The 21,536-nt window shown below is 41.8% G+C and overlaps 1 protein-coding gene across 1 annotated transcript in view; it reads right to left on the bottom strand.

Annotated features, from left to right (window-relative positions):
* Nucleotides 1-234: 234 nt before the first annotated feature.
* The window catches only part of LOC137881552 (laminin subunit beta-4-like), a 39,647-nt gene continuing 18,345 nt past the window's right edge, over nucleotides 235-21,536 (bottom strand). The window contains 19 exon segments of the mRNA XM_068723536.1: nucleotides 235-607; nucleotides 688-841; nucleotides 2,573-2,743; nucleotides 2,831-2,966; nucleotides 4,287-4,485; nucleotides 5,072-5,216; nucleotides 9,908-10,105; nucleotides 10,251-10,453; nucleotides 13,141-13,301; nucleotides 14,859-15,231; nucleotides 15,311-15,407; nucleotides 15,914-16,131; nucleotides 17,990-18,214; nucleotides 18,663-18,732; nucleotides 18,734-18,787; nucleotides 18,790-18,820; nucleotides 19,685-19,916; nucleotides 20,038-20,181; nucleotides 20,270-20,450. Coding sequence (XP_068579637.1) covers nucleotides 468-607; nucleotides 688-841; nucleotides 2,573-2,743; nucleotides 2,831-2,966; nucleotides 4,287-4,485; nucleotides 5,072-5,216; nucleotides 9,908-10,105; nucleotides 10,251-10,453; nucleotides 13,141-13,301; nucleotides 14,859-15,231; nucleotides 15,311-15,407; nucleotides 15,914-16,131; nucleotides 17,990-18,214; nucleotides 18,663-18,732; nucleotides 18,734-18,787; nucleotides 18,790-18,820; nucleotides 19,685-19,916; nucleotides 20,038-20,181; nucleotides 20,270-20,450 — 3,132 coding nt within the window. The 3' untranslated portion in view covers nucleotides 235-467.

Below are 21,536 nucleotides of genomic sequence, written 5' to 3'. Positions count from 1 at the left end.
TTCAAGTTATTTCACTCAGTGAGGAACCTTCCTCAGAAAAGTCTTCACTTGGCATCATTCACACTTCTAAATGGAAGACAACCTGCTCTACCTCTGAGCCAGTCTTTGAACAAATCATTTTTTAAATTAAAATAACGTATAATGAAAAATGAAATTGTCAAATTATAAAAAACTCAAATTATTTAAACAGTCACAGTAATGATTTATTACAGAATAAATCAAATTCAATTTGTTTTCACAAAGAAGAGATATTTTATTCAACTTTGAATTCCAGTAAAACTAAATCAAAACAAAAATGTTTTAAGGTGGTTTGTAGTATTACAGTGTGTAGTACTCATTAGTATTTATAAGGTGCTGTATTACAGTATATAGTAGTCAGTAGTATGTATGGGGTGCTGTTTTACAGTATGTGGTAGTCAGTAGTATTTGTGGGATGCTGTTTTACATTATGTAGTAGTCAGTAGTATTTATGAGGTACAACTGGCGTATCCCTCGGCTCGTCTGGAGATCTCCTTTTGAAGTGAATTCACCGTGTCTAACAACATGGAGACTTCAGCTGCTTTCTCCTCTTTATTCTTGATCAGCTTCTGGATCGTCTCCTCCAGATCTGACAACACACAGTATATTTATGATACTGGAATACTACAGTAGTACTCCTGTTCAATGCATATGAACTAATAATAATACCTTGTAGCTGTAGGAGTTTGTCCTCCACCTGTTCCTTTATCTTCTCGGCCTCCTTCATCATCTTCTTCAGTCGTTCTCCAGCTTCATCTTCAACTGTCTGATTGGACTTTTTCTGGTTTAAAAGCTGAAACAGCTTCATCACATCATCAAGCTCCTGTTACACAGACAGAGGTAGTGATCAGAATCATACTGCGTGTACTACTTACTCAATCTCTACTGCACACTACACACTGCATACTCAAACAGAACTGCATACTGCATAAAGCATACTAGATACACTATCTGTACTGCATACTGTGTACTGCATACTCAAACAATATGTACTGTGTACTGTGTCAGTAGTCTTATAGATTATGTGCCATTAGTTTTACTGATTATGTGTCAGCAGTCTTACTGCTTTTGTGTCATTAGTCTTACTGTTTTTGTGTCAGTAGTCTTTTGGATTATATGTCAGTAGTCTTATTGGTTCGGTGTCAGTAGTTTTACTGACTATGTGTCAGTAATCTTCCCAATTATGTGTCAGTAATCTTATTGGTAATGTGTCAGTAATCCTACTTGTTCTCTGTCAGTAGTTTTACTGACTATGTGTCAATAGTCTTACTGGTTATGTGTCAGTAGTCTTACTGCATCTGTGTCAATAGTCTTACTGCTTCTGTGTCAGTAGTCTTACTGGTTATGTGTCAGTAGTCTTACTGCTTCTGTGTCAGTAGTCTTACTGGTTATGTGTCAGTAGTCTTACTGCATCTGTGTCAATAGTCTTACTGGTTATGTGTCAGTAGTCTTACTGCTTCTGTGTCAATAGTCTTACTGGTTATGTGTCAGTAGTCTTACTGCATCTGTGTCAATAGTCTTACTGCTTCTGTGTCAGTAGTCTTACTGGTTATGTGTCAGTAGTCTTTTGGATTATATGTCAGTAGTCTTACTGCTTCTGTGTCAGTAGTCTTACTGGTTATGTGTGAGTAGTCTTACTGCTTCTGTGTCAGTAGTGTTACTGGTTATGTGTCAGTAGTCTTACTGCTTCTGTGTCAGTAGTTTTACTGCTTCTGTGTCAGTAGTCTTACTGATTATGTGTCAGTAATCTAATTGCTTCTGTGTCAATAGTCTTACTGATTATGAGTCAGTCATCTTACTGATTATGTGTCAGTAGTCTTACTGCTTCTGTGTCAATAGTCTTACTGGTTATGTGTCAGTAGTTTTACTGCTTCTGTGTCATTAGTCTTACTGCTTCTGTGTTTGTCATCTTACTGGTTATGTGTCAGTAGTTTTACTGCTTCTGTGTCAGTAGTCTTATTGGTTATGTGTCAGTAGTCTTACTGCTTCTGTGTCAGTAGTTTTACTGCTTCTGTGTCAGTAGTCTTACTGATTATGTGTCAGTAATCTAATTGCTTCTGTGTCAATAGTCTTACTGATTATGAGTCAGTCATCTTACTGATTATGTGTCAGTAGTCTTACTGCTTCTGTGTCAATAGTCTTACTGGTTATGTGTCAGTAGTTTTACTGCTTCTGTGTCAGTAGTCTTACTGCTTCTGTGTCAATAGTCTTACTGGTTATGTGTCAGTAGTCTTACTGATTATGTGTCAGTAATCTTACTGCTTCTGTGTCAATAGTCTTACCGGTTATGTGTCAGTAGTCTTACTGGTTATGTGTCAGTAGTCTTACTGTTTCTGTCAGTAGTCTTACTGGTTATGTGTCAGTAGTCTTACTGATTATGTGTCAGTAGTTTTACTGATTATGTGTCAGTAGTCTTACTGGTTATGTGTCAGTAGTCTAACTGTTTCTGTGTCAGTAGTCTTACTGGTTATGTGTCAGTAGTCTTACTGTTTCTGTCAGTAGTCTTACTGATTATGTGTCAGTAGTCTTACTGCTTCTGTGTCAGTAATCTTACTGGTTTTGTGTGAGTAGTCTGGTTTAAAGCAGAGTCTGCAGCCTCCTTGGCCTCTCTGGCCATCTCTCGGTTCTGTTCAGTTTTCCTCTTCAGTGCTTCGATCTCATCCTGCAGATCTTCAGGTCGACGATTCATCAGCTTTGTCTCGTTTTCATCTAGTTTGTCTGTCATCTAAAAAATAATGAAATAAAAAACTGAAAGCAGGGCCGAACTCAAGTGAAAGATGTTTGAGACATTTTAAATATTGTTGATCTTTACGTCTTGGATTCGGTCTTTGGCCACGTCTCTGTCTTGGCTGCCTGTGTCCAGGTCGTCATTGGCTTTGTTCTGAGCTTTCTCTGCTTCATAAATATCTCTGCTGATCTCTGTCACATCAATGTTCTTTGTCCGCTCCCTCAACATAAAAAACAATAACAAGACAGCTTCAAAATACATCTGTGGTCAGATATCGGATTAGTGAGCTAACTCATTCAGCCACTGATCGATAAGCCAGGAGGTCAAAACAAACCATTCGGCTTCATTCTCCAGTGAACTGAAAGCTAACAGATGTTTCATGTTTTCCCAGAGTTAAGACTTAGGCACTTTGTTTTAGGATCATGTGTTGTTATATTAGTTGAAATTATCTTTACATCCCAACAGCAATCAATAAATGGTAATAAGCCTGTGCAATGATTTCATAGTTATGTTACTGAAGTTTTTATGTTTTAATAAGAGTTTTGTGTTTGGCAAAAGTTACATGTTTTATTTTAAAGTTTTCGACTTTTAGACGGAGTTTCATGTTGAAGTTTTGTCTTTTTTTAACTTCACGTTGTTATGAAATGGTTAATTAAAACTATAAAATGATAATAAAATTAAAATGTTTGCTTGTGGCGACTGTGGAGAGCAGGGCCGTCCTTCAATCAGAGGATCGGCGGTTTGATTCCCTGGCCCCGCTAGTCGCATGCTGATGTGTCCTTGAACAAGACACTTAACCCCAAAATTGCTCCCGTAGCTGTGCCTACGGTGTGATAGAATCTGAATTGTAAGTCGCTTTGGATAAAAGCGTCTGCTAAATGATTGTAATGTAATGCTCTGGTTGGTGCATAGTGATTTTTCAACATGTCAGCTGGGTTATGATCATTGTCATTACTGTTCACTAAAATAGGTTTTCTTCGGCTGGAATCTTGCAAATACCAATAGGAGCACTAAAAGGAGGCAACGGACACTAACTTTCTTCACGGATTATCCATCTCTACTTACTGTACTATTGTCGGAATACAGTGACAGTTTGAGCAAATATGACAAAAAATATTTTAATCAAAATGACCAACTGTAGCTTTAAACCAGCTTAGTGAGGCTCCTTTAATGCCCTATAAATGTTCCAGTCTCTGTATTCGAATGACATGGTCAATGGTGTCGAATGCAGCACATAGTTTGGTGTTTTGGTTAAATTTTTGTTTTAGTTTAAGTACTGGGTTTTAGTTAAAGTTTTACTATTTTGGTAACAATTTTGTGTTCTAGTAAAAGTTTTGTGTTTAAGCTTAAGTTTTGTGTCAATGTTAAAGTTTTTTGTTTTGGTTAAAGGTGGTGTTTTGGTTAAAGTTCTGGGATTTTTTGTTAAAATGTTGTGTTTTAGTAAAGTTTAGTATTTTAGAAATAGTTTATCCCTTTTTCACAGAGTCAACAGATGTTTAGATCTTTAGCCAATACTAATTTCATGCTTTCAGACACTGACTTGACTTCCTGAGCTTTGTGCAGCAGAGTCTGGGCAGTCTTGATGTGCTCCTCCAGGTTCTTGGGGGATTTGGTCGCATTGGACAGCAGATTATTGATGTCATTGATCATTGATCTGATCTGATCTGGTGATTGTGGCAGCTGGATGTCCAGAACAGCTTGGGCCATTTTCTCAATGTCCTCTGGAGGAACCCTCTCATCTGTCAGGGCGGAAACCTGATTACTAATGTTTTAGTATCTTTATATATCAACCTTGTTACATATCATATCAACCGGTGCATTAACCTGTTATAAGGTTTGTAGTGTTTTATCCATGTTTTCTTGTGAGCAGTGTATGAGGGAGTACTCATTTGTGATGACAATAACACTGTCCAGGGTGGGTGGAGTCAGCACTTTAAATAAAAAGAGTCTGGTTGTGTTGTGAACTTTCTGAACGACACTTCAACAAAACACAAATCTAACATATAAAAAGGTACAGATTACTGCAGAAAAAGACAATTCAAATCTTTTGTCACAGTCACTTACTTTCCTCTAGTTGAGTAAATGAGGCTACTAATGCTTTACAATAAGGAATAATTCTGTGTTTATCACATTGGAGTTGGAGATATTTACGTTCAGACACAAAAATATCTTTCAAGTCATCATTATCACTGAGATTTTTCTTAAAGCTCTGATATATGACTTTACAGATGAGAGAATGTATTATTGGACTCAAACTGATCAAAGGGCTGAACCACAGTCCTCCAGGTGAGGACCAGGTTCCTGCAGTTTCACCTTAACACTGACCTATGAGGTAGTCTTTGACTTGCTGGATGAGCTCCTTGGTCTTATTTTTCTCTCTCTTGAGGGAGTCCATGGTTTTGTTGATCCGGTCCTGAAGGTCTTTCGCCTGGTCTTTGGTGTCCTGAGCTTGCTGTTTGGCATCATTGATCTGACACAAAATACAGAGTTAAAACATTTATTTAACAGTGAAGCAGTAAAGTGACCAACAATCTGATAGTGTGGCTCAGTGTCACCTTGTGACACTGAGCCACAGTAGTTTGAAATAATGAGTAGACTTTAATTTTATTATCATATATTATCATATACAGTACATACAGGTACATATATGAAATGTGCCCTGATCATTTAACAATCCTAAGCATGAGGAGCAGTGGGCTGCTGTAAAGAGCCCGGGGAGCAACTTGGTGTTCAGTGTCTTGCTCATGGACACGACGTGAACAGTAGGAACAGAGTATCAAACTACCAACCTTGTGGTTAAAGGTGACCTGCTCTACACTCTGAGTCATAATCAACCAGTTTTTTTAAGTAACCCAGTAAGTGTCATATACCTGCCACTTACCAACTGACTCCTGAAGGACTCTTTGCTTCTTTTGGTTCACCCACTGGCCTGGGGTTTTCTACCAGTTGGACGTGCCCATAAAACCTCTAAAACTGAGGCGTCCAAAAGGATCCTGATCAGATGCCTAAACCACCTCAGCTGATCCCTTTTGACCCAAATGAGAAGTGGCTGTACTCCAAGCTCCCTCCAGATGTCTATGCTTCTCACCACATCTCTAAGGCTGAGCCCACACACCCTACGAAGGAAGCTCATTTTGGATGCTTGTACCCCCCAACCTCATTCTTTCCAGCTAAACTCCCTGTTCACCACAATGGTCCAGTACAACGTCTTCATCAGTGTGGACAAAGCCTGTTGGTCTCACATTCCATTAATTACCAGTAATGCCCAGTGCATTACTGGTACAATAATATAATCTTGAGATCAGAAACAAGAATGGGGGCTGACAACATTATTGCCTATACTTTATCCAGGTTGTAATTTTCAAACGATGTGTATCTTTGTGTAAAAAGTGTGTGACATAACGTTAAAAGTTATGCATGTTTTATGGAAGGGGGTGTTATGCCCCCTGACTTAATGATGCCTCTTTTAGAAGAGAGCTCTGTTTGTCTTTCAGGTCTGCCACGCCCCTTGGTGATCACTGAAGCACCCACACCTGAGAGTCCTCATTTCATCAGTGGAGCTGCATATCAACCCCCGGATCCAGTGTTTTCCCTCCCCGTTTGTTCACTCTTGGCCTGTGGAGCTGTGGATTTGCTGTTGCTGCTACCAAGAACATTTGTCTGCCATACCTGGGGTTCAACCTTAATAGAAGCTTTGTAGGGGTTCTCTGCCTTTTATTTTGTAAAGTTTTCTCCTGTTTTTTTAACTAGTTTGGGAGTTCATTATTGTTTTCGTGTTTGTTTTCCGTAGGCCAGCTGGCCTCTTCTTTTTCAGTTAGCGTGGGGGTTTCGTTTACTATTTTAGCCTTAGAGACCCTGACGGCCACGCTTCCTTTTTTACTTGGTTTGTTCATCTATACTGTTAATAAATGTAACTAATTGCAGCTGCCTTATCCTCTTGGTTTTTGTTAAACTTTTGCCAAGGTTTTCCATCACCTTTTATGTTACTTCCTGTGTACCCCTAGGCACACTATATAGGCCGTAACACCCTCACTTGTGAACAAGATCACAAGATACTTGAGCTCTTTTGCTTGTGGCAAATACTCACTCCAAGCCCAGGGGGAGCAATCCACCATTTTCCTGCAGAGAACCAAGGCCCCATACTCCTAACCTAAGACCTCCTCCTAAGACATCCCAACCACAGAAACATATCTGCAAAAAGCAGAGATGCAAGTCTGACACTTTCCTTCCTTTGGGTATAGGCCTTGAGATCCTGTTCATGAAGGAACAGAAAGACATGAAAGTTGGGGGCCAACAACCACTGAAAACGTGTTTGACATTGTGCCGAATATATGAACACAACTCTCTTTTTGGTTATACAAAGACTGGATAGCTTGTAGCAATGACATCGAAGCCCATATTCCTGCAGTACTGTCCCACAGTACTCCCTGTGGGACACGGTCGTAAGTCTTCTCCAAGTCCAAAAAAAACACTTGTGGACTGGGTGGGCAAACTCCCATGACCCCTCCAACAGACTTGCAAGGCTAGTCCACTGTTCCACGGTCAGTAAGGAATCAGCATTGCTCCTTCTGGATCTGAGGTTTGAAAATCGATCAGAGCCTCCTTTCCATCACCCTCGAATAGACTTAACCTGAGCAGTGTGATACCCTAATAGTTGGAGCAGACCCTCTGATCCCCCTTTTCAAAAAAGGAAACCACTACCCCGGTGTGCCACTTCACAGGGCCAAGCAGTGTGACGAGGTCCTGAGCAACTTTTCTGTGCTGGTGTCTTTTTCTGGTGGCCGAAAGTTGAATAACGTTTGGTTTTGGGTATTACATTACTTACATTACAGTCATTTAGCAGACGCTTTTATCCAAAGCGACTTACAATAAGTGCATTCAACATAGGTATTCAAGAGAACTAATAGTCACCAGAAGTAATAAGTACATCTCCTTTTTTAAACAAGCATCTAAGAGCATGAAGCAGGGCATAACTCAGAGCCAAAGTACAGAGACAAACAAAAACAGTAAGTGCAAAAAAAAGTAATACGAATACAATAAGTGCAACAAGCTAGTATGAATACAATAAGTGCAAAGTGGAAGGCTCAGGGTAGCACTTCCTGAAGAGGTTGGTAGGAAGGAGCTGTTCCTTTCACCGCCCTGTAGGCTAGCACCAGAGTCTTAGACTGGATGAGCTCTTACAGGGAGCCAGTGTAGAGAACGGAGAAAGGAAGTTGTGTGGGAGAACTTGGGGCAATTGAACACCAGGCAAGCTGCGGCTTTCTGGACAAGCTCCAGAGGTGTGATGGCCATCGCCGGGGCTCCGGCGAGTAGAGAGTTGCAGTAGTCCAGGCGGGAGATGACAAGAGCCTGGATGAGAACCTGAATCGTCCTGTCAGTGAGGAAGAGGAGAATCCTCCTGATGTTGTAGAGCAGGAATCTGCAGGAGCGTGTAACTGATGAAATGTTTGCTGAGAATGACAGTTGGTCATCAGGGTCACACCAGGTTCCTCTCAGTCCGAGTCGGCGTCACCACGGTGTCATCAATGGTGATGGACAGGTACCGGTGCGGGCAACCCTTCCCCGGGAGGAACAGTAGCTCAGTTTTGTCCAGGTTGAGCTTGAGATGGTGTGTCGTCATCCACTTCGAGATGTCAGCCAAACATGCAGCGATGCGCGTCTCCACTTGGGTGTCACCGGGGGGAAATGACAAGACCAGCTGGGTGTCATCGGCATAACAATGGTAGGAGAAGTCATGCGAGCGAATAACAGAACCCAGAGATGTTGTGTAGAGCGAGAAGAGAAGGGGGCCCAGGACTGAACCTTGCGGAACCCCCGTAGTCAGCATGCGTGGTTCTAACACGGCCCCCCTCCAGGTCACCTGGTAGGATCGACCCGTCAGGTAGGATGCAAACAGGGAGAGTGCAGAGCCTGAGACGCCCATCCCCTCGAGGGTGGAGAGGAGGATCTGATGGTTCACAGTGTCAAACGCCGCAGACAAGTCCAGGAGAATCAGGGCAGAGGAGAGAGAGTTAGCTCTCGCGGTGTGAAGCGACTCTGTCACCGCAAGGAAGGCCGTCTCTGTCGAGTGACCCACTTTGAACCCGGACTGGTGGGGGTCCAAAAGGCTGTTTTGGTGGAGATAGGAAGACAGTTGGTTAGAAACAGCACGTTCAAGTGTTTTGGATAGAAAGGGTAGAAGAGAAACCGGTCTGAAGTTCTTGACATCAGAGGGGTCAAGCAATGGTTTCTTCAGAAGGGGGGTGACTCTGGCAGTATTGAAGGCCGTGGGAAAGCATCCTGAAACAAGAGATGTGTTGATGAGGTGGGTGAGGAAAGGAAGGAGTTCAGTCGCAATAGACTGAAGAAGAGGGGAAGGGATCGGGTCAAGGGAGCACGTGGTGGTTGGATGTAACAAGGTTGAGGACCTCGTTAGGGGAGAGGGGAGCCAGATAGGGTAAATCGCTGTGCTTGTCACTGTTACTTTTTACCCAGCTGACCGATCACAATTGAGGGGGGGTGGGACAAATACCACAAAGACCAACTGACGTGTTCTACACGTATGCTACAAGTGCTGAACAACCACCACAATGGAGGGGAAATTAATAAATAATGATCATTTTTAATATAGCACTAATATCAGGATAAATTAAGTAATGTGCCGCAATAAAGGCAATAATACCGCTTTATTGAGCCAATCATTATCACTGCAGTTGAAATTCATTCAACATGACAGCTTTAGCCTCAATCCAAGGCAAAAGGGAACATAAAGCAAAACTCAAACAAGCAAACTACAAAAAATACAATAAATCAACAACAAAAAAAACAACAACAATAAAAATGACAAGTATTCCCAGAATATCCAAATGAAGCTCTAGCGTAAATTTGTGAGATGTAACCCGCCTTAATTTAGTTAATCTTGACTTAGTAAACACTTGGTTTTGAAAACACTTTCAAAACCAGGCTGAAGAACAGTTGCTACTGAGGTCTGGTTAAATTGAACCCCTTGTTATAATGTTACTGTTGACTCGTTCACTGGGACTAATTAATTCTGGTCTCAGGCAATAAAAGACATCCTTCAAATTAAAAGCTAGTTCATCTGGACCCTCTTATAATCCTATGAAGTGGACTGGACCTGTAGCTGTTCCAGTTCCAGCACCAGTCCTCCCAGTGTAAACCTGCCTTGTTCTTGGACTCCTGTAGACTGGATGGGAGTGTGATGAGTTGCTGCTTCGCTCTCTCTGCTGTCTCTGAAGCTTTCTGACTGACTGGAATGACTCCATCACAGTTTGGACCTCCACATTTCCTTTTTCCCAAATCCAGTTCACACAGAGCTCCACCACATCCTGAACAGTCCTCCAGACCTGGTCCTCCACAGATCTGCATCAGACCACAACACAATGGTGAAAGGTCACAAAGGGGCTCATTCACCTGTCATCATTATTAGCTGCTGCACACAGCAACGCCATACACACCTGTGATTGGTTGATGTGTGAGTCATGTGACTCTGCAGGTTAGTACTCACCTTTCGGTTGAGAGTGAGCACGCTTAGCTGTTGGACCTTCTTCTCCAGCGACGCCATGTCTCCTCTGCTGCTGCACGTGTTCAGTTTATGCTTGACTTCCTGCCTGGTGTCCATCGAGTCCTCCAGAGCTTTGTTGCCATTTCTCACTCTCTTCTCGTCTAACATGAAGGCTTCATGAAGCTTCTGAATTTCATCCAGCAGCTCTAAAACAGGATCAGAGAAGACAAGGAGTTCACAAATAAACTAAAGAAGAAGTGCATAAAGCTGCAAGGTCTGTTCTGTGAAATGTGGACGTTGGTTATTTCCGAATTTCATATGAAACCACCAGACTGTCCTTTCTCCATTTCCCCTCAGCTTGTTTGCGTTTCCTTTTCATTCTGTTATTTACAGTGGGGAAAAAAAGTATTTAGTCAGTCACCAATTGTGCAAGTTCTCCCACTTAAAAAGATGAAAGAGGCCTGTAATTGTCATCATAGGTATACCTCAACTATGAGAGACAAAATGAGAAAAAAAATCCAGAAAATCACAATTTATTTGCAAATTATGGTGGAAAATAAGTATTTGGTCAAAAACCAAAGTTCATCTCAATACTTTGTTATATACCCTTTGTTGGCAATGATAGAGGTCAAATGTTTTCTGTAAGTCTTCACAAGGTTTTCACACACTGTTGCTGGTATTTTGGCCCATTCCTCCATGCAGATCTCCTCTAGAGCAGTGATGTTTTGGGGCTGTCGCTGGGCAACACGGACTTTCAACTCCCTCCAAAGATTTTCTATAGAGTTGAGATCTGGAGACTGGCTAGGCCACTCCAGGACCTTGAAATGCTTCTTACGAAGCCACTCCTTCGTTGCTCGGGCGGTGTGTTTGTCATGCTGAAAGACCCAGCCACGTTTCATCTTCAATGCCCTTGCTGATGGAAGGAGGTTTTCACTCAAAATCTCACAATACATGGCCCCATTCATTCTTTCCTTTACACGGATCAGTCATCCTGGTCCCTTTGCAGAAAAACAGCCCCAAAGCATGATGTTTCCACCCCCATGCTTCACAGTAGGTATGGTGTTCTTTGGATGCAACTCAGCATTCTTTCTCCTCCAAACACGACTAATTGAGTTTTTACCAAAAAGTTCTATTTTGGTTTCATCTGACCATATGACATTCTCCCAATCCTCTTCTGGATCATCCAAATGCTCTCTAGCAAACTTCAGACGGGCCTGGACATGTACTGGCTTGAGCAGGGGGACACGTCTGGCACTGCAGGATTTGAGTCCCTGGCGGCGTAGTGTGTTACTGATGGTAGCCTTTGTTACTTTGGTCCCAGCTCTCTGTAGGTCATTTACTAGGTCCCCCCGTGTGGTTCTGGGATTTTTTCTCACCGTTCTTGTGATCATTTTGACCCCACGGGGTGAGATCTTGCGTGGAGCCCCAGATCGAGGGACATTATCAGTGGTCTTGTATGTCTTCCATTTTCTAATAATTGCTCCCACAGTTGATTTCTTCACACCAAGCTGCTTACCTATTGCAGATTCAGTCTTCCCAGCCTGGTGCAGGTCTACAATTTTGTTTCTGGTGTCCTTTGACAGCTCTTTGGTCTTGGACATAGTGGAGTTTGGAGTGTGACTGTTTGAGGTTGTGGACAGGTGTCTTCTATACTGATAACAAGTTCAAAGAGGTGCCATTAATACAGGTAACAAGTGGAGGACAGAGGAGCCTCTTAAAGAAGAAGTTACAGGTCTGTGAAAGCCAGAAATCTTGTTTGTTTGTAGGTGACCAAATACTTATTTTACAGAGGAATTTACCAATTAATTCATAAAAAATCCTACAATGTGATTTCCTGGATTCTTTCCCCCTATTCTGTCTCTCATAGTTGAAGTGTACCTATGATGAAAATTACAGGCCTCTCTCATCTTTTAAAGAGGGAGAACTTGCACAATTGGTGGCTGACTAAATACTTTTTTTCCCCACTGTAGCTGAGGCAGGTATGAAATCAAGTACATATTGTTGAAGTTAATTAGAAAACGAAGGCCTTATGAAAGCTGTCAGCAGAGTTATTGTTGAGGACAGGAGAAGAAACATAGGTAGACATTGTGGGAGCAGGATGTGGAAGGAGGGTCTTCAAAATATAAGTTTTCTGGTTAGAAACACAAAAGTTAGCTTCACAGAGATTAACACTTTCAAGAGTAAAACCAGAGGAGAGAACAATGTCCAGGGTGTGTCCCTTTAAGTGAGTGGGACTCAACTGATCATAAGGGTTCACAACATTTACAAAAAGCCAAAGAGGAACCAGAGGGGCAGGATACAGGACATGTTGTCAGGGGTCTGTAGATTCCAACAAAAAGTAAAGGGGCCATTTATCATCAAACCAATCTACCACTACAACCTAAGACTCTTTCTTAATCAAGGTATGGCAGTTCTCCTTCTCCCTCTGAAAACCCTTCTGTCCAGGAGGAACAGGAGGAATCTTCTCCTGCTTGTCAGTTGCTTGCTGGGAAACAAGCTCCTCCAGATGACGGCCAACAGAGTTTTTAATGTTTAACCAGGCAATGATGGAATCACAGGCAGCCTCATCTTTACTGGAGAGGAGCTTTTTCAGCATGTTTAAGTCTTGTAGAGCAGCAACCTGCCCAACAAGCACCCGGCCTCCGGTGGCTGGTCTGCCAAAACCTCCTTATGGACAGCGGGGGAGAAGATATTTATTTCCACCCTGGATCGCCTCGATAATAAACAGTCTAAAACACCCTGGTGTAACCTCAGGTTCGTGGTAAGTTATGATCTGGCCACAGTCACTGATTGTGGGTCAGATAGTAATCTATAACACAATCAAGTAAACTTTCAGAAAAGGACCATCTGTGTTTTTAGTGAGCTCAAATATAACAAGAACAACATCACTGACCGTCCGGGTATTCATCTTCATCGTCCGGATTCTCGATGAGTTTCGCCTTCACGTTGTTCAGTAGCTTCTTGAACTCCAAACGAATGTCGTCGATTTCAGTGTTGAGGAGAGGAGACGGGTCGATCAGTATCACATTCGGGTCCACGGCGTCTTGGAGCTTCCTGTGAGGGAGAAAGTGTTTCAAATGTTTGATGATTGACTTTAACCTTTTACATCCTCTAAAAGAGAAAGCTGATTCACTTAAAACCTGCAGGAGAGAAACAATATTTCTTTGTTTTCATATTTAACATTAGAAGAGGACAAAACATTTGTTTTTATAATTTTAACAGCATCAGAACAGGAAATAAATTACTTTCAAAGTAAAACATAAACTTTGGTCATTAAACAGAAAAGTTTCATTTTAGTATATTTACAGTTTAATCAGCCTTAAAATGACCCAAACCAAGAAGATTAACCCCTCATTGCCTTTATTCTCATGACTTCTTGTGCTATATAGACGTTTATACCTGGTTTAAACAGAACAAGTGTCACTGTGTCAGCAGAAAGTTAGGGATTCATTTATAAAACAGGCACACTAAATGTTTACCTACGTTCAAAGAAAGAAATGGACTATCAAGTCAAACAGGATTTTTCTTTTATGTAGATAGAAGCAATATAAAAGATAAAAAAAGATGAAGATGATTGTAAATAAAATGATAAGTAAAGCAATTAGTAAAGTAATGAATATACTGAAATATCAGGTTATTCCGAATAGAAACAGGGCTGAACCACTCTGCCTGGAACTCTAGATAAGCAGACACGCAGGGAAACGCAGTGTCACAGTAAAGAACGTCCGGACTCGGGTTAACACTGTACTGACAGAGATTGCATCGTATCAAGATGGACTGACGAGTCTACAAGTCCGGAGAGTCAGCCGGTTTTTCACCTTCAATGACTTAGTGACTAAACAAACTACTATGCTGAACCTACCAAAATAAAAGGTGGAAAAGGAAAAGTTGTTTGGTCATTGAGTGAAATCCAGTTAAAATCCTTTGGGCCGACTCATCGATCCTTCTCAAGTATGAGCAATGAGCTGCTTCCTTTAATAAATCCCAAATTCCGAAATTCTTCCATTATTGCAGTTCTAACGGTCCTCACAATCTTCACGGTCCTAATGGTCCTCATAGTGTTAACGGTCCTTTTATCTGACATTGTCAGAGTATCTATCGTGCAACATAACACGTCACAAGTCTTACCATTACAGTCATTTAGCAGACGCTTTTTATCCAAAACGACTTACAATTCAGTATCTATCTACCGTAGACGCAGCTACGGGAGCAATTTTGGGGTTACGTGTCTTGCTCAAGGACACATTGACATGAGACTAGCAGAGCCGGGGATCGAACCACCGACCCTCTGATTGAAAGGCGGCCTTGCTCTCCACTTAACCACGGTCACCATAGTATTTATGTTTACAGGAATCTGACTGATTGATTCCAAAAGGATTGTGACAATCTTAGTATCCAGCACTCTGTATATATAATTTAAAAAAGGAAGCTTGATAGGTGAACACAATATATTTACTCATGTTTTCTTATGGCATCATGATTATTACTGATAATGATGATTATTGAGTGATCGTATGAGAGCTGTCACTGGCTTTATTCACAGACTAATTTACACAATCCAGATGGTGCTGTGAGGCTATAAAACTTTAAGTTCATAACTTCAGAATTTACCCAATCTTTGCACACAGTTTCTCCAGCTTCTCCAGCTTTGGCGGGGAGAGTCCCATCAGGTTGGCGAGGCCATCCAACTTGGAGTGCATCTTCAGCATCTGTTGCTGGCGGCGACTGTCGCCAGGCCACATGTTGTCATTGCCAGGGCGAGGAATGAAGGTTTTCATCCTCAGGGCGGCTCGCTGGACATCGGTCACGTCTCTGGCCCAGAGAGCGTTGCACGGATGGCACTCGTTGCAGGCCGGGAACACCGAGTCGTAGCCAGCGGCGCACTCATCACAGAAGATACCGGAGACACCGACCCGACAGATACACTCGCCGGTTTCAGGGTCACATGACGGACGCTCCGTTCCCTCAACGTTACAGTCACAAGCTGAGAGAGACATCACGAGTTCAAATCAAAACAAGCTGGAGTTCTGTCACAGAGAGGTGAAGAAAATGTTTTCACTCACAGATACACTGCAGATCCGGATTCCCAAAATGATTTTCTCCACATTCGTCACACTGTCTTCCTCCAAACTCAGGACGACATGGACACTGTCCCGTCACCTGAACGTATCACTGCTTCATTCAATACATGTTTTCTGATCAATCGTTCATCAACTGTTAGTAATTATGTCTTGATTTATAGTGTGTGCTGTTTCATGTCTTTCTTCTGTCTAGTATTGTGAAACACCATAAACTTTACTCGCTGATCACATTCTGTTGTTTTATCCCTTCAAGTTACACATTACAACAGGTTTCACATGAATGTAAAACAACATTGAGACTTTCAGTGTGCTTTATGTGACTCTGTTCTGTAATGGCGACTGTGCATAAGTGGAGAACAGGGCCGTCCTTCAATCAGAGGATTCGGCGGTTTGATCCCCGGCCCCGCTAGTCGCATGCCGATGTGTCCTTGAGCAAGACGCTATGTAGCTTTGGATAAAAGCGTCTGCTAAATGACTGTAATGTAATGTAGTGTGAAGTCAATAACATGAATGAAATGAATAAAAGCCTATAAAGTATAGGACTAGAATAAAAGACAGGACAGTGTCAGTGTTGATGCCTCTTGCCTTGTTGCAGATGTTGGAGAAGGAGTTAACAGAATCACAGCTGCAGGTTTGACACCCTGATGCACCGTCCAGGTTCCAGTATCCGTCCACACACTCATCACAAAGGATGCCTACCACCCCTGTCCTGCAGGGACACTGTCCCGTCCTTGAATTACAGAAACAAGGACTCCCGAGAGGACACTGAGTCACCTCCGTCCCCCGCCGGTCACAGGAGCACTCTTGGAAATGTACAAGAAAACATGAAATATATCAGATAAAGAAAAACATATTAGGCCATCAGTCACAAACTTTAAACCCACGTCTTTACATTTCTGCCATTTCTCTGGAGGGAGTCTTAGAGAGACCTCAACACTCACGTGGGCGATGGTGGAGAAACCTTTCTGACCCTGTGGTGCTGTTACACATGGGGATTGATAATTGTACCTGGGTACCAGAACACCTTGAGGCCAAGGCTGTGTGTTGGACCCTAACCCTGGACAGACCAGGGGTCTCATTTATAACCATACGCAAAAAAAAAGACCCTGAAGGAGACGTACGTTGCTTCCCACGCAGCAGTTGAGATCTATAAAAACTAACTTAATGGGAGAGCGTACAGAAACTCTTACCCATGGGTACAAACATTATGGAGACGCAGACAGTGAGGGGGTGTAAAGCCAGATTGTACAAGTTAAATTTAATTTATTTCACTTCATATCACACATTAATTACAGATCCAATTCATTTTAAACATTCAAACCAGCAGGGATATTTGTATTTGTGCTAAAAGTTATAACTATTCCATAAACACCTTTCAATTGTGAGCAAGATATAAACCAACTAAAATATCCAATCAAATTACGCTCAGTATTTCATCAGTGCTGTCTGCAGAGCAGAGGCCGAACCACCGACACTCGTGGTCAGCAGCTGATGAAATCATCGGTTATAGAATATGCCTTCTAATACTGTGCGATAGTTTTCATATTTTTTGTCTTTGTGATCGCTGCAGTGAACACACCTTTATTTATTCATTGATGTTTTATTCTATCGGGCCAGATTCAGCATACTGTACACAGAAGAACTGTAAACAGCTATCCGATGTATCAGAGCTCACTGGAGCTGAAGAGTAACCATGGTGGCTGTCACACTCTGTCTTCTCCTGTCACCTCACCTTCATCTTCATCAACGGGATTGTGGAAATTAGCAAAGTGTGGAAATAAAGCCAATGACAGCTCTTGCACATTGTGAATTCTGTAAACATATGAATATTGCGGTGACACTGATGTGTTATTTTGCACAATAGATATTCTGGCACTGAAGAATTAGGAGGGATTACCTCGTCCACAAGCACTTTGATTTCTGTGTCAGGTCTTCCTCTCGGTAATGTCTGTGATTCAACACAGATCATTTCTTTGCATCAACGTTCATGAGGTGCTTTGACCCTTTATGGTTGAACTTCCTCATGTGTACATACACAAATATTTAGTGTGGTTTTATAAATGAAACACCTGGTAAGCCCAAGTGTGTAGGAACTGAATGATTCATCCTAGGAGACACTCAGAGTCTGAGTGAGTACAATTCATTGCTCCATTATAGAGGAAGAGCTCTTTGGAGTTGTGCTAGGTGTTTTGTGCCTGAAAGGGAAACACGTTCACTTAATCAGACTGGGACCTCCAGTGAAAACTGGGACAGTTCAATGCCTAGTGTAAAGCAGCAGGGTCTCAGGGTCTTGTTCAGCAGTCAGGAGGAGCATCAGTCAACATGTGGGTTAGTGCAGCGTCAGCAGAAATATGGACTGTGGCGGTTCAGAAAGAGCTGATCCTGAAGGTGAAGCTATAGATTCACCAACAGATCTCTGCTGTGGTCCTGGTCTCTGGGTAGTGACTGAAGGAAGGAGACGGTTCTGGGATGATGAGGAGCTCTTTGGTGTTGAAACGGGTTGTGGTCCTTTCCAGATGGAAGTAAACCGGACTTATGGACATTGTGTTGCACTTTTTTTAATAAAATGTTCTAAATATATAACGTCTTCTTCTTCTTCCTCTTATTATTATTATTATTATTAATAGTAACATTATTATTATCTGATACCCTGGTCGTTACCTTTGCAGTCTTGGTCCAGGGCCTCGCCGTAGTAACCCGGTTTGCAGTCTTGGCAGCGTGGTCCCGTTGAGTTGTAGAGGCAGCGCTGACATTCTCCTGTTAGGCTGTTGCATGCGTTGCGGTCACTCGGGTTTATGTTGTTGTTGCAGTCACACTCCTCACAGCTGGCGCCTGGCAATCCCAGGTCGCCATAGAAACCAGGGCTGCATCTGTCGCAGCGAGGACCTGAGACATTGAAAGTCAGTTTGAATTGTTGGGACATATTCACTGTGTTCACACGTTTAAAGGACTTGTAGAACAACTTTTAATCAGCACATTAAAGAAATAACAAACACAGAAATTATAATTATTGCCTTTTTATCTTATTATTGTAACGTTTTGTTGTCAGGCCTGCTTTGTGCTGGTACTAAGAGTTTCAAACGTACAGAATGCTGCGGCTATAATTTTACTAATAAAACTAGTAATTTATAGTACATCACATCATTTGCTCCGTATCCGTATCAGATCAGACTTTAAAGTGCTTTTGATGGCTTACACATTGTAAGCTACCTGTCTGATCACCTTAAACCATTTATTCCAATCAGAATTCACTGCTCTCAGAATTGAGGGCTCCTGTCTGTCCCCAGAGTGAAACAGAAGTCAGCAGGCAAAGGGCACTCAGGTCAGCTCTTACCTGTGTGTCCCTCCCTGCAGTCACAGGTTAGACTGAGGGATTGTGGGTCGTGTTGGCATGAAGAGGCAAAGAATCGTCCACTGTTTGGAACTTCTGGACACAGGCAGGGCTGACAGGGCTGTCTGGAGACAGGGTTACCATAGTAACCCTCCACACACCTGCATCAGCAACACAGAAGTGTTATCGGAACCAGAGCATCTACAGGACTGTCTGCGTATACTGAAACATTCTCCAACATGTTAGAACATATGATATTGTCAGAGTAAAATATCGAGAGGATGCAGTTTAAAAGATTTGGAAATATGTAAACTAATGAAATAACAGATCTTAATATTCAAAATATTTATGAAGTTACGCCAGTAGGAAGATAGTTGTCGTAGGTGTTTATTCTTACCTGTTGGAATGAAACATGTACAACTCTATGCAACACAGATTCACACAAATACACGACAGATGTTGACAGATGCACCATTCCACAGTGTGGCCATTATATGGAAAATGGACTTCTACGTTTATAGCGCCTATCTATTCATTCACACACATTCATACACTGATGGCAGGGGCTACTATGGAAGGTGCCACATAACCATCAGAACTAACTCATCATTCACACCCAATCTCAAGACTTGGGGTTAAGTGGCTTGTCCAAGGACACATCGACATGGGCTAGAGGAGCCGGGGATCAAACCGCCGATCTTCTGATTGAAGGACTGTAATATGGTTCATAAGTTTCTGTTTTTTACCATGTAAAGTGTCTTTGAGTACCTATTAAAGCGCTATACAAATAAAATGTATTATTATTATTATTATTATTATTATCATTTATAGAGATATTATTGTGTATAGATATACAGTATCATGATATGTAACCTGTCACAGTGTGGCCTTTTATATGTTTATAGAGATATTATTGTGTATAGATATATCATGATATATATGTAACCTGTCACAGTGTGGCCTGTGTTACATATCTGTAGATATATTATACTAGCTACGTAAATAAATATGTATAAATACTTAACCTTTCACACATTGGTCCGGTGGTGTGCTCCCTGCAGTTCAGGCACTCTCCGGTTTGTTCATCGCACACTTCCGACAGCTCGTTACAGTGACAGGGTCGACAGAAAGGGAAACCCCAGAATGCTGTCTGACAGCGATCACAACGTCGACCCGTTACCTCTGAACGACACATACATTGACCTCTGACCTGATCGCAAAGCTCTGACACTGAACCACGCAGGTCACACTCACATGCTGCAAACAACAAGGAAGAGAAAAATCATCAAACACTGATTGTAATTACCTTGTTTTAAAATGATAAACTCTTCAGACAAAATTCTCGTGTTTTTGCATTGTGGTTGTTAGACTTCCTTACGTTTGCAGCCATTGGGTCCGAAACCAAACGTCACTGGTGCACAGGTATCACAGCAACGGCCAATCACGTTGGGTTTACATTCACAGAAACTTTCCAGTTTACTGCAGGATAGTCCGAGAGAGCCGACAACGTTACATCTGCAAACTGAGAACAGCACACAGATATAAACAAAACGAGGAAAACTTAAAAAAAAGGAATTACAAAAAATCGTGAACCTCGTTGAACTACTTACTAACAGCTCCGTTGTGTATTCGTGCTGACATGCTCTTTATGAGTCCCTCACAGACTTCCCGGAGCGACTCCTGTGGACCAAGCTCAACAGCCAATCCAATGCAGTTAAAGCGGCGGAAAGAGTCAAGGTCACTCTGGAGGCAGAAATCTTGGACAGCCTCGGTACTGGGAATCAGACCCATCTAAGAATACCCAAAGTAAATAATTCAGTTGAAGGCAGCATCTAAAACCATTTCTTTTATTTTTGTTAGACAGACACTTCCAAATTTGTTATTGTGTTTTGATTTTAGAAAAGTCATAAAGGCACCCCACCTTGTTAATTGAGTATTTCTGTATGTACTGCTGCATGTATATCACTTCACAATCTGGAGATATGCAAACACTGACACACCTGCTGTAGGGACTCAAGTTGGCCTTGCGTCACACATATGTCGCATTCACAGTGATTTCAATTCAAATCAGTTTTATTTGTGCTGCCCAAAATAAATTTTCTCAGTTGGAACAGTATTGTTTAAAGTTCCTACCTTGTTACAAATCAACAGAAAGCAGACAAATACAAGACAAAGGCTTTTCCTAATTGAATAACACCCACTGTGAAGTCACTGAGTGACTGTTTAGTGAACTGGCAGAAACTTTTTTTTCCCAAATCCCATAGCTCAGTAATTTCTAAAAATATAATAATTATGTGAAATTGCAAATATAAGATGTTCAAATTTAGACTACATTTTTTTCAATTTAAATGTTATATTTGTTAGCACAGAGCATGGTGTATAATTATAACTTATCAGGCTGCAAATACATCAGTTGTGGAGTTCCACAAGTATTTTCACAAATGATCTGCCTCTAGAATTGAGAATGCCAACAGAGTAATGTATGCAGATGACCCGACACTGTATAGCACTGCTTCAACCAAAAAAGAACATGTCACCATCCTGAATCAGGATCTAGAGAGTGTCTGATTGGGTGAAAATTAACAATCTATCCCTAAACATTTCCAAAACTAAAAGTACTGTTTCTTTCGCCTGGAGTATGCTTAGTGGTGACCCACAGCCTTATCTATCAATGAAAGATATTGGAATAGAGCAGGTCAAGAGGACCAAATTACTGGGTGTAATGTTGGATGGACAAATGTTGTGGTTTGAGCACATTAACAGCATTGTGACTAAAATGGGAAGGGACATAGCAATGGCTAGAAAGTCCTCCACTTATATAAACATCCTTAATTATTTGTCAGGTATTACAGTCCTTGGTCTTTTGTCGCTAGCAAT

The sequence above is a fragment of the Cebidichthys violaceus genome, unplaced genomic scaffold (genome assembly GCF_023349555.1).
Source record: "Cebidichthys violaceus isolate CVI_PGR_0920_01 unplaced genomic scaffold, fCebVio1.0.p SCAF_3, whole genome shotgun sequence".
In the NCBI taxonomy this organism is placed as follows: domain Eukaryota; kingdom Metazoa; phylum Chordata; class Actinopteri; order Perciformes; family Stichaeidae; genus Cebidichthys; species Cebidichthys violaceus.
The sequence above is the reverse complement of the archived record's forward strand: the minus strand, read 5'-3'. Positions and strand labels throughout refer to the sequence as shown.